The 12,073-nt window shown below is 33.1% G+C and overlaps 2 protein-coding genes across 2 annotated transcripts; both read left to right on the top strand.

Moving 5' to 3' along the window:
* Positions 1 to 1,139: 1,139 nt before the first annotated feature.
* LOC107642281 (7-deoxyloganetic acid glucosyltransferase) lies at positions 1,140 to 5,792 on the top strand. Its single transcript, XM_088486238.1, has 3 exons — positions 1,140 to 1,776; positions 3,591 to 4,029; positions 5,118 to 5,792. The coding sequence occupies exons 1-3, from the start codon at positions 1,284 to 1,286 to the stop codon at positions 5,644 to 5,646; spliced, it is 1,461 nt and encodes a 486-aa protein (XP_088342364.1). The 5' UTR covers positions 1,140 to 1,283; the 3' UTR covers positions 5,647 to 5,792.
* Positions 5,793 to 5,933: 141 nt separating this feature from the next.
* Positions 5,934 to 9,943, top strand: LOC107642282 (7-deoxyloganetic acid glucosyltransferase-like). The gene is made up of 3 exons (XM_016345586.3): positions 5,934 to 6,557; positions 7,535 to 7,970; positions 9,292 to 9,943. The coding sequence occupies exons 1-3, from the start codon at positions 6,065 to 6,067 to the stop codon at positions 9,818 to 9,820; spliced, it is 1,458 nt and encodes a 485-aa protein (XP_016201072.1). The 5' UTR covers positions 5,934 to 6,064; the 3' UTR covers positions 9,821 to 9,943.
* Positions 9,944 to 12,073: the final 2,130 nt, after the last annotated feature.

Genomic DNA, 12,073 nt, shown 5'->3' with positions numbered 1-12,073 from the left:
AATATCCTGCTTAAGCCTTTGTTGGAGTCGTTTTGGGTCGTTTTAATTTCTTTAGAATTTAGTGGGGTATGTGATTGGAAAAGTGGTTCGAATGAGGTTGGTGCGAACTCCTTTTATAGCCAACTCTTGAGTAATTCGAAACAACCTAATTCGAATTACTACTAGCAACCAAAATTGAGTAATTCGAATCACTCCTATTGGAATTACCTAGGATTACGTGTGTGTAATTCGAATCAGTGTGATTCGAATTACATTGAGAGTGAGGTTCGAATTAAGGTAATTCGAACTATATAGAAGTGTGTCTTGGTTGATTCATAGACCGATTTTGGTTTTGACTGATTGGTGTAATTTTTTACACTCATTGACTTATCAAGGTGAATTACCTTAAAATTTATGTGATGTATACTAACATTTATATATTGTGTCATTGTGTGTATTTTGTTGATTGAGTCAATAATATTTTCAATCATGTAATCCTTTAAAAATTTGTGTTATATACTAAAATTTTTATATTATACATTAAAATTTATGTGTTGTACATAAAAATTTATTGTGATCTAATTTTTTAAAAATATATAAAAAAAATATGAAAACGACGAGAATAATAATAATAATAATAATAATAATAATAATAATAATAATAATAAAAATAAAAGGAAGATGATAACAAAAAAATAAAGAGAAAAAATTAACTAACAACAACAAAAAAAAACAACCCAACAGTGGTAACGGTTGCAGCGACCATAATGATGACAGTAGCAACAATAATAACACTAAAATAAGAATTATGTAAAAGAAAATGAGGACGATAACCAATAAAAAAAATAAAAAAGAGGTGGAAGAAGAAGAAAAAAAAAGTCTCCGTATCCCGCTTACGAAAAATAAAAAAAGCACATAATAACTTTTTAATTTAAAAATAATTAGTAAACTACTGTTACTGTATAAATATGTTAAAAAATATTAATTCTACTTCTAAATGTTTAAATTTTAAAATTAATTTTATAATTTATTTTAATCTATTATTTAGATTATTTAATATATGTCCTATATATTTTTTTTGGTTAAAAGCTCCATTAGTGGACGGATTTGGCTATAAAAAAAATTAAAAATTCAAAGAATACCACTTGCACATAATCATACATTATTTGCCCATAAGAATCTATATACTATATGATTATAAATGGTACCATACTCTCATTCCCTTCCAAACCTTAGCTTAGCTTCCATCATATAGGAAATTAGGCTTTCCCCCAGGAGTTGTAATCTCAACCAGCACACGAAAAATGAAACCGCCGCAAACATCTTCAGCTCATATTCTGATCTTCCCATGTCCAGCACAGGGCCACGTCAACTCCATGCTAAACCTTGCTCAGCTCCTTGCACTCCGCAACCTCCACGTCACTTTCCTAAACACCGAACACATCCACAACCGCCTCACGCGCTTCGCCGACATAGAATCCCTCCCGGCTCGCTATCCTACACTCCGATTTAAGACCATCCCCGATGGTCTACCGGAGGAGCACCCTCGCTCAGGGGAGCGAGCCTTGGAGCCGCTTCATTCGGTGAAGGTGCATGGTAAGCCTCTTTTGAGAGACATTTTGGTGAAAGAAAAGGTGACTTGTTTGGTGGCTGATGGCTATTTCGGAAAGTTGGGGAATGATTTGGCTGAAGAAATTGGAGTACCAATTATTCATTTTCGGACCATAGGAGCTTCTTGCTTCTGGACTTATTTCTGGATTCCGTACCTCTTTGATTCCAATGAACTCCCTATTACAGGTATGCTATGTGCCTCATATTCCTTATCTTCTTTCCCTATTACAATAGTACACCACCGAAAATATCCCATGAAAAATATGTTTTAAATATCTATCTGGTAGATTTATTAATTTAGATTATTATTAGCCGTGTAAAATTTCAATGTTACAGCACGCATTTTTATTAATTATTTTTTATATAACATAATAAATAAAAAAAGTTATAGTTTAGCACTGATAATGTAATAGTTTCTGATCCATAATGGGACAATAATACACATTTCAATATAATCAGAAGGGTTTATTTATGCTACATTTCAATAAAATCTTTGTTTTAATAACTATATTTTTTTTCAAGTAACTACACATACAAATTTTTTTATGAACTAAGTCTATAAAATTAAATAGTAAGACCTAAAATAATACTAATTATAACTAATTTTTGTTATGTTAAACTAACTTGGTTAATAAAAAAATTTAAATGTATAATATTATTTTTTTTTTTCTGCTTAAAATATTTTTCAGGATTTTTTCCAAAACAAAAATTTATCTTATTTTTTAATTCGAGTAAAAGATGAAATATTTACATTGTGGTGGTTGTGCACGTTATTTCTGTACTATCTTATCTACGTTACTACCACTTTTTATACCATTATTCGATGTTTTTGGATTGCTCTTACTTCACTTTCCTTTCCGCCTTATCCCTGATAAAAACCCACAAATTTTGTCCATTCAGTTTTGTTTTCTAGGGGTAAGTATTGTTTTGGTTCATAATACTTAGGGATAGAATCGAAATCGTCCTTCATGTGATTTTTTGTTTAGAATCGTCCCAAACATTTTATTTTGTATTAAAATCGTATTTTTAATTTTTTATGGACAAAAATACTCTTCACCACCAGCAGCACCTTTACCACTTTTATTCCTATCAAATACTAATAATCAGATTCAATAACACCAACAATAACACATTATTCAAATTCAGAAATAACAACATCAAATTCAACAACAAAATCAACATACAACAACAATAAAATCAGAAAATAACAAATCAAAATCAGAATTAAAAACAAAAACAGAAACAGAAGCAGACACAGAAGCAGAAGATAAAAAAAAAACAGAAGCTCAAGCAGAAGCAAAAGAAGCAGAAGCTTAAGCAGAAGCCGAAACAAAAAATAGAAGCAGAAGCAAAAAGCAAAGGCCGAACAAAAAGAAGCAGAAAGCAGAGGCCGAAGTAAAAAGTAGAAACAGAAGCAGAAATGGGGAGGTGCAGTGGCGAGGCGCGCGAGGTGAGGCGGCGAGATGCAGCAGCGAGGTCGGTAGCAGCGGCGGCAGTGGCAGAGCGCGACGACGAGTTCTCTTCCTGGCTTGCGTCTCCTCTCTCACTCGTGAGCTCTGATTCCCGACGGCGACGGCGGCTCTAAGCTTCACCGGCGCCGTTCCCCTCGCGTCCTTTCCCTTTTTTCTTTCTTCCTTCGCGTTTTTTTTTATTTTATAATTTTTTTTATTAAAAATGACAATTTTAATATGAAATAAAATGTTTGGGATGATTCTAAATAAAAAATAACGTGAGGAACAATTTTAATTTTGACCCAAAACGTTAGGGACTAAAATAATACTTACTTTTTTTTATAATAAATTAAATCTATATTAGTTTCAAACTTTCTTTTTGCAGTAGTCACCTTAATGTTTATACTTGTTTATATAAGATCAATTAGTCCCTTAAACTTAGAAATAAAAGAAATTAAACATGGACCTCCGATCCCAAAAAGGATGAGCATGAGAAAAAGGATGTGATGACTAATACCATGTGGTATGTTATGTCCAAAATCCTTGAAGGGGAAGAGGACATGGACCGCATCATAACCACCATACCGGGAATGAAAAACTTGCTTCGATGTCGAGACCTCCCAAGTTTCTGTCGTCCAAACCGGGCCAAGGGTGGTGAATCGTTCATTCCTCTAGAAACCATCGTCTCTGAGACCCACCAAACGCTCCGTGCACGCGCCGTCATATTGAACACCTTTGATGATCTTGAAGCCCCTGTGTTGTCCCACCTACGCCGCCGTTTCCCTACCATCTTCACTGTCGGCCCTCTCCATCAACATCGCCAATCCAGAGCACCAACCGCCGCCAATACAGTGACGTCAAACAATAGCATCTGGGAAGAGGACATGAGTTGCATGGCGTGGCTCGATTCTCAGCCATTGAGATCAGTCATATACGTCAGCTTTGGTAGCTTAACTACCATGACGAAGGAGAGTCTCATGGAGTTTTGGTATAATTTACATTTCACAAATACTTTACTTTAGTGATTTATTTTTTGGTAAAGTATATTTTTTTGTCCTGAAGTTTGGCAAAAGTTTTAAAAATACCCTTAAGTTTTATTTTGTTTCAATTTTGTCCCAAAAATTTTTGATTTGCATCAAATATACCCCCGACGACTAAATTTTCAAAAAATTTAAGACCAATCTAACAATAATGCATGAAAATGATGCTTAATTTGCTTGTGTTGAGGGTTGTTCTTATGAAATTGTTGTTGAATTGGTCTTAAATTTTTTGAAAAATTAGCCGCCAAGGGTATATTTGATACAGATCGAAAACTTTTGAGACAAAATTGAAACAAAATAAAACTTAAAGGTATTTTTGAAACTTTTGTCAAACTTCAGGACAAAAAATATACTTTACCCTTATTTTTTTTATATATACATAATATATCTACGGTAGAAATTTAAGAAAATTTGACTTCATATAAAAATTATTAATTAAAAATTGTTAAATAATTTAATAAATTTAATTAAATTATCATTTAATAATTTTTAACTATTACTTTTATATAAAATTAACTCTACATTAATTATCACTTATGATTATATACATATCAATATCAAACTGAGTTACTTTTATTAATTTTAATTTATAAATATGTGACTAATTATATTTTTAAAATTACTTTTTTGTTTCTTTGGTGAATACCAAATATAATCTCACGTGACTAATCATACCAAAATATATTTGTGTAAATGGTTAGATACTTTAATATATTTTATTAATTTTTTTTTGTAATTTTTACTAAATTATTTAATATAATAAATATATATCAACTTCTTAAATAAAATTTTCACATAAAGGCATGCATAAAAGACATACATCTTAATGTGAGTAGTCATTTAATTTCTATAAATGTTTGATTTATAGCTAATTTTTGGCATCCATATATTACGAAGTTTTTATATTTAATAAAGATATTCATATTTAATTTGAAATTCAAGTACATATAAAAAAAAATATTATGATCTATTATATATTGTAATATTATATTAATTATTGTCTAATTAAACTCTTGGTACATATTTTTTCATTTAGGTACGGTTTAGTTAACAGTAAGATGCGATTTTTATGGGTGGTGCGGTCAGACATGATAGTCGCCGGAGAAGGCAAAGATGAGAGTGTACTGGCAGAGTTGGTGGAGGGAACTAAAGAAAGAGGGTTAATGGTTGGGTGGGTGTCACAAGTGGAGGTTCTTGCACACAAGAGTGTTGGTGCGTTCATGACGCATTGTGGGTGGAACTCGACCATAGAGAGTGTGATGGCTGGAGTGCCTATGATTTGCTGGCCATACTTTGCGGATCAACAGGTGAATAGCAGGTTGGTGAGTGACTCTTGGAAGGTTGGGTTGGACATGAAAGATGTTTGTGATAGGAACGTTGTGGAGAACATGGTGAAAGATGTAATGGTGAATAGAAAGGAGGAGTTTCTTCAATCGGCAGAGAAATTGGCAGTTTTGGCTCGAGAAAGTGTGAGTGAAGGAGGTTCTTCTTACGACAACTTGGACCGTTTGATTGATTTCATAGAATTGATCAGCCAAGAACATCTTCGCACTGAGACTAGTTAGCATTTAGAAATGGCCAATTGCAATTTATGGGATTTGAATGTTCCAAATTCCAATAAGCAAATAATTTTTTGTTTGTTATCTACCTCTACTTGATAGAATTATATGCGTTAAGCATAATTATATAGAAACGTGAACCACGTGTGCATTGACGGATCTAAAATTTTTTAATACTGGGACAAATATACATATATTATATAAAATGTCTTTTTATTATCATACAATTTAATCAATTTTCAACTTAATTGACTAATACATATTCATTTGCTAATAAATAAATCGCGACTAAAAGTAATTTTTCTAGTCAGAGAATCTATCAGTATATATGATCCCATTCCCTTCCAAACTTTAACTTCCATTATAGGAAATTAAGCTTCCTCCAAAAGCTGAAAAATAATTCATACTAACAACCACACAGAAAATGAAACTACAGCAAACATGTTCAGTTCATGTTCTGATTTTCCCGTGTCCAGCACAGGGACACGTAAACTCCATGCTAAACCTTGCTCAGCTTCTTGCACTCCGCAACCTCCACGTTACTTTCCTCAACACAGAACACATCCACAACCGCCTCACGCGCTTCGCCCACATAGAATCCCTTGCAGCTCGCTACCCTACGCTCCGGTTTAAGAGCATCCCTGATGGTCTACCGGAGGAGCACCCTCGGTCAGGGGAGCAAGCTATGGAGCCGCTTCATTCGGTGAAGGTGCATGGTAAGCCTCTTCTAAGGGACATTTTGGTAAAAGAGAAGGTGACTTGTTTGGTGGCTGATGGGTTTTTCGGGAAGTTGGCGAATGATATGGCTGAAGAAGTTGGAGTAGCAAGTATTCATTTTCGGACCATCGGTGCTTCTTGTTTCTGGACTTATTTCTGGATTCCATACCTCTTTGATTCCAATGAACTCCCCGTTACAGGTAAGTGCGCCGTACCCAGGTGGAAACTCAGGTGAAATTGATATCTGAGAGCTGTTAGATAATGATTTGACGGATTTGACTAAATTTTCATCTAACGACTCTCGATTATCAACTTCACATGAAGTCGACTACTTCACCTGAATTTTCACCTTTTTAAATATGTATTTGCTAGTAGATTTAATTTAGATTATTAGCAGTTTAAACTTTTGAATGTTATAGTACCATGCATTTTATTAATTATTTTTATATAATATAATAAATAAAAATTTATAGCTTACCGCTGGTAGTGTAATATTTTCATTATCGATACATACTAATCAAAATAAATAAACAATATATATTTCATGAATCATTATACATTTTAATATAGTCTGTTTTAATAACTAAAATATTTTTTTTCTTCTTAAAATGTTTTTTTAGGGCTTTTTAAATAAAAAAAATTATCATATTTTCCAATCTAATGAGTAAAAGATGAAAGATTTACGGTGTCCACATTATTTCTGTACTATCTTATCTAAGCTGCTACCACTTTTCGTACCATTATTAGATATTTTGGATTGCTTCTTAGCCCAACAGGGGACGTTGATACTTGGCCACAAAAACTCACAAATTTTGTCCCTTTTTTAAGCTTAGGAATTAACAAACTAACAAACAAAAATTAGATTATTAAAATATCTCGGTTAGTCTTAGCCAGGTCAAATGGTGCTGATACTTACGACTTATTATAATAAAAAAGACTAACATCGAATTTCTCATTAATTTTTTTAGGGATAAATCTATCTGATGGCATAAATTTTGAGGACCAATTTGAAAGAATATTAAATTACTCTTTACTACTGTATTATTATTCAGTTGAAAAAATAATCTGAAGTTAAAAGTTATAAGAATGGCGCATTCATCTTTTTGTGCTATATGACATATAGTTCTAAGTTCTCCATTACCATGTGCAAAATGATCTCATGACTAAGTCCATGAAGGGGAAGAAGACATGGACCGCATCATAACCACCATACCAGGAATGGAAAACTTGCTCCGATGTCGCGACCTCCCAAGTTTCTGTCGTCCAAACCGTGCCAAGGGCGAACCGATCATTCCTCTTGAAACCATTGTCTCCGAGACCCACCAAACGCTCCGTGCACGCGCCGTCATATTCAACTCCTTTGATGATCTTGAATCCCCTGCGCTGTTCCACCTACGCCTCCGCTTCCCTACCATCTTCACCGTCGGCCCTCTCCATCTACACCGTGCATGCAGAGCACCAACAGCCACCAATACAACGACGTCAAACAACAGCATACGGGAAGAGGACACAAGTTGCATGGCGTGGCTCGATTCTCAGCCATTGAGATCGGTGATATACGTGAGCTTTGGTAGCATCACTACCATGACAAGGGAGAGTCTCTTGGAGTTTTGGTACAATTTGCACGTCCCTCATATAGTGTTGCTATACAATTGTGTAGCTTATTTATTAATCGCTTATTATTTCGGAAAAGTGAATGATTAAAATTTGTGTCATTTTTTATAAAATTAGGTAGATAAATTAATTTGACAAAAAAAATAGTGAAAATTTGAAGTTATCTAAATTAAAATTATTTTTATAAAAAATGACTATAATACTCTTATTATAAAAGATAACTAAAATATTTTTATTCTATATATTAATTTTAAAAATTCTAAATTCTAATCTTTTTTTTTTTGTCGACATATTATTAGAATTTATAGTTTTTAAAATTTATATATATATATATATATATAGGGGTATTTTAGTTATTTTTTATAATAGAGATATTGTAGTTATTTTATATAAAAAAATATTAATTTAGACGGATTCAAAATTTAATTTATTAGTTTCGCCTAAACTGATTTGTCCAGTTTAATTTTAATAAAAGATGAGTGTTAGAAGGCCAGCACTTTTGTTAAATTTTGGCCAGTACTTAATCATCAAAAGAAAATTGAATAATTTTACATCATTAGACGCAATCTCACACCATTAAAAATATCAATGATTGGCTAATTGATGGCTAAAAACCACAAAATCTACTGTCCCCTAGACTTTCTCTTAATAAAATTTATACAATTTAATTAGTTATATGTGTAAAATTTTAATTATTAAAAAATAACTTTAAAAAAATATTTTTAATATTTTTATCTAAGTGGCTTTCTTTCGAAAAAAATCACATACACCTACTTTTACATTAATAACCGAATATTTGACTAAATTATGATCTAATAATTATTAATTATTAATTTTTCGTAAAGTAACTTTAAGTAAGTTTTTATTTTTTATACAGGTAATACAATTGTATATATATATATATATATATATATATATATATATATATATATACTAATATCAAATTATGTTATCTTTATTAAATTTTATAAATACACGACTAATTATATTTTTAAAATTATTCATATTGATACTAAAAATCAACTACTAAAATAATCATATTTTTTTGTCATAAAATTATTTAATGAATATCAAATATAAATGATAGATTCATGACTTCGTATTCATACATATTAGTTGCTATGTTATTACTCATATTCTTATTCGTATTCAAAATTTAATTTAAAAAAAAATAACAAATAAATTCTTCGATATTTATATTTTAGATTTTATTGGTATCTAATTATAAATCACTAATATATCAATGATCTATGACGTATTAATATATACTTTTCCTAATTATTATGTAATTAAACTTTTGGTACATATTTTTTCATTTAGGTACGGTTTGGTTAACAGTAAGATACGATTTTTATGGGTGGTGCGGTCAGACATGATAGCCGCCGGAGAAGGCAAAGATGAGAGTATACCGGCAGAGTTGGTGGAGGGAACCAAAGAAAAGGGGTTAATGGTTGGGTGGGTGCCGCAAGTGGAAGTTCTTTCACACAAAAGCGTTGGTGCATTCATGACGCATTGTGGGTGGAACTCGACCATAGAAAGTGTGGTGGCTGGTGTGCCTATGATTTGCTGGCCATACTTTGCGGATCAACAGGTGAATAGCAGGTTGGTGAGTGACTCTTGGAAGGTTGGGTTGGACATGAAAGATGTTTGTGATAGGAACGTTGTGGAGAACATGGTCAATGATGTTATGGTTAATAGGAAGGAGGAATTTCTTCAATCGGCAGAGAAATTGGCGATTTTGGCTCGAAAAAATGTGAGTGAAAGAGGTTCTTCTTACGATAACTTGGATCGTTTGATCGAGTTCATAAAATTGATCAGCCAAGAATGTCTTTACACTGAGACTAGTTAACTTTTTAATTATTATTTGGTTGTTATCTACGTCTACTTATCTTTGTGGAATATTTTGCATCAAGAAGTGAAGAACTATGACATCCTCCTTAATTAATAAGAGAAATCTATAAAAAGATTACTTGTATATTTATTCCTTTTATTTTGCAAAATAATTAAAAAAATGTTTGTTATGGCAACATGGCATTAAAAAAAGTTCTATATAATGGCCTAATTAATTAAATATATATTTGCATTTAGACTTTTAAATTTGTACATTGTTAATTCAAATATATATTGAGTTGTTTTTGAATTTTTTTTTTTTTTTGACTGGAAAGGGAGGAAATTCATTCAACGGAACTACAAGGTTCAGCAACGCCAAATTGAGTTTATGAGAATTTAGATTGGTAGGCGCTAATTATGCTAATTTATGAGCAATTTTGTTTCCACCTCTTTTTATATGATTGAAACTAACTGATCTAAAATTACTTATTAGATTCCGGACATCAATGATAAAAATTTTAAAATAAGAGTCCAAATTACCTCCTTTTCTGAGAGCATTTACTACCTCTATATTGTCACTCTCTAATATAATATTAGTAAAACAACACTCTATTATTAATTTTATACTAACAAAGGCTGCATAAGCCTCTACTTCTCGGGGTTCAAGTGGGTACAGTATGACCCATGAAGCTGCTGTCATTATTTGGCCCCAATTGTCTCTAACTACCACTCCTATACTACCATTAAAATTTTTGAAAATTGCAGTGTTCACATTAACTTTCAAGACAGAGTCTGGTGGGCACTCCCAATTTTATATTGATGGACGCTGCTGTTCATTCCCTCTGCTTGTCCTCGTTTCCTCTCTGGTCTGGATTTGCCAAAATTCCTCAAAGAAGGTTCTAACTTTTTCCAATTCTTCTTCTATCTGTAGCACCCTTTCCTTAAACACCATGGAGTTTCTCGCCTTCCACAATTGATTCATCGTGGTACAGAACATTTCCTTTTCTTCTTTATGGAGAATCTCTATTGTACTCACTATCCATTTTTTCAAGTTTGTGTCCCTTCCAACTTCGGTTCTAAGGGTGAACGGGGAGGCAAACCAGAATCTTTTCTCAAATTCGCAATTCCTGAATATGTGCTCCTCAGTCTCTTCCTCATTCCAACATCTGGTGCAGATTGGTGAACAATTAATTTCTCTTCTGTTCAGGCTCTTTTTCGTTGGCAAGGAGTAGTGTAAGAGTCTCCACATGAAGTTCAGTATTCTTGGGTAAGCTTTAATTTTCCAAGTGTTCTCAAGAGTTTCCAGCTTTCCTGTTTATTTTGGCTCTCCGAAAAGCCATAGAAGCTCGTTGCCCTCCAACAAGTACCGCTGCCCACTACTCTCACTTCCATGTCAAGATAGTTATTTGACATAGAAATCATCTCAACCTCCAGAGACCTATCCCATAAAATAACCAATCCACCCCCCCCTTTGTCTTCCATCACCTCTGCAGTCCACACCGATAATGTTGTTCATTCCACCCTTATATCTTAATCTCATCATCTCATTCGCCTTTTTTCTAGTCTCTATTAAGAAGAGTAGGTTGGGAGTTTGTGTTTTAATGAGCTTGTTTAGAGCTCTAATTATCCATGGGTTCCCAAGCACACGACAATTCTAGCTTAAGATCTTTATTGGTTTCGGCGAGGCTGCTCTACAGCCTCCACCGTTTCTATTTTATTTTCAGAGAATTGTTTTTTAGATTTTGTCTCCCTATCCTCAGTCTCCATCTCATCTCTGTCAATTGTCTTTCTTTTTTGTGCCTTGTTTTTTTTTTCTATTTTTTTCTCTGTATCATTTGGTATATCGCTGGCTTGTTTCTTCTATCTCCTTGCTGTGCTTGCATTCTCTTCTTTGCTTGATTTGTAATTTTCTGTAGCGGAATTCCATCTTTTTTCTTCTTTTTCCTATCTTTCCAGTTTGCTTCCTTTTCAATCTCCTTATTCTCCTTCACACTCATTTCCAAGTCTGGCCTTGTTTCTTCTTTGGTTTGTCCTTCCTCTTGTTTGTTGATTTCTATGGTTTTTTTTTTCCTCTAAACTCATGGAGTTCCTTCTCCTTTTTTATCCCATCCTCCAGATTCCTCTTCGGTGAGGAGGTTCCTGGGAGTGTTATCGCAGGGGCCTGGCTGTTATCTTTTCCAATGTTGGCCTCAAAGAAGTCCACCATTGACAAACATGCCAGTTTTTCCGTTAGTTTCTATGTGATTCTTGCTTTACGCTTTCCTTCTTCCTT

This window comes from Arachis ipaensis, chromosome B5, assembly GCF_059453495.1.
Source record: "Arachis ipaensis isolate K30076 ecotype BB chromosome B5, ASM5945349v1, whole genome shotgun sequence".
Lineage (NCBI taxonomy): Eukaryota > Viridiplantae > Streptophyta > Magnoliopsida > Fabales > Fabaceae > Arachis > Arachis ipaensis.
This window is presented reverse-complemented; position numbering and strand designations above follow the sequence as displayed.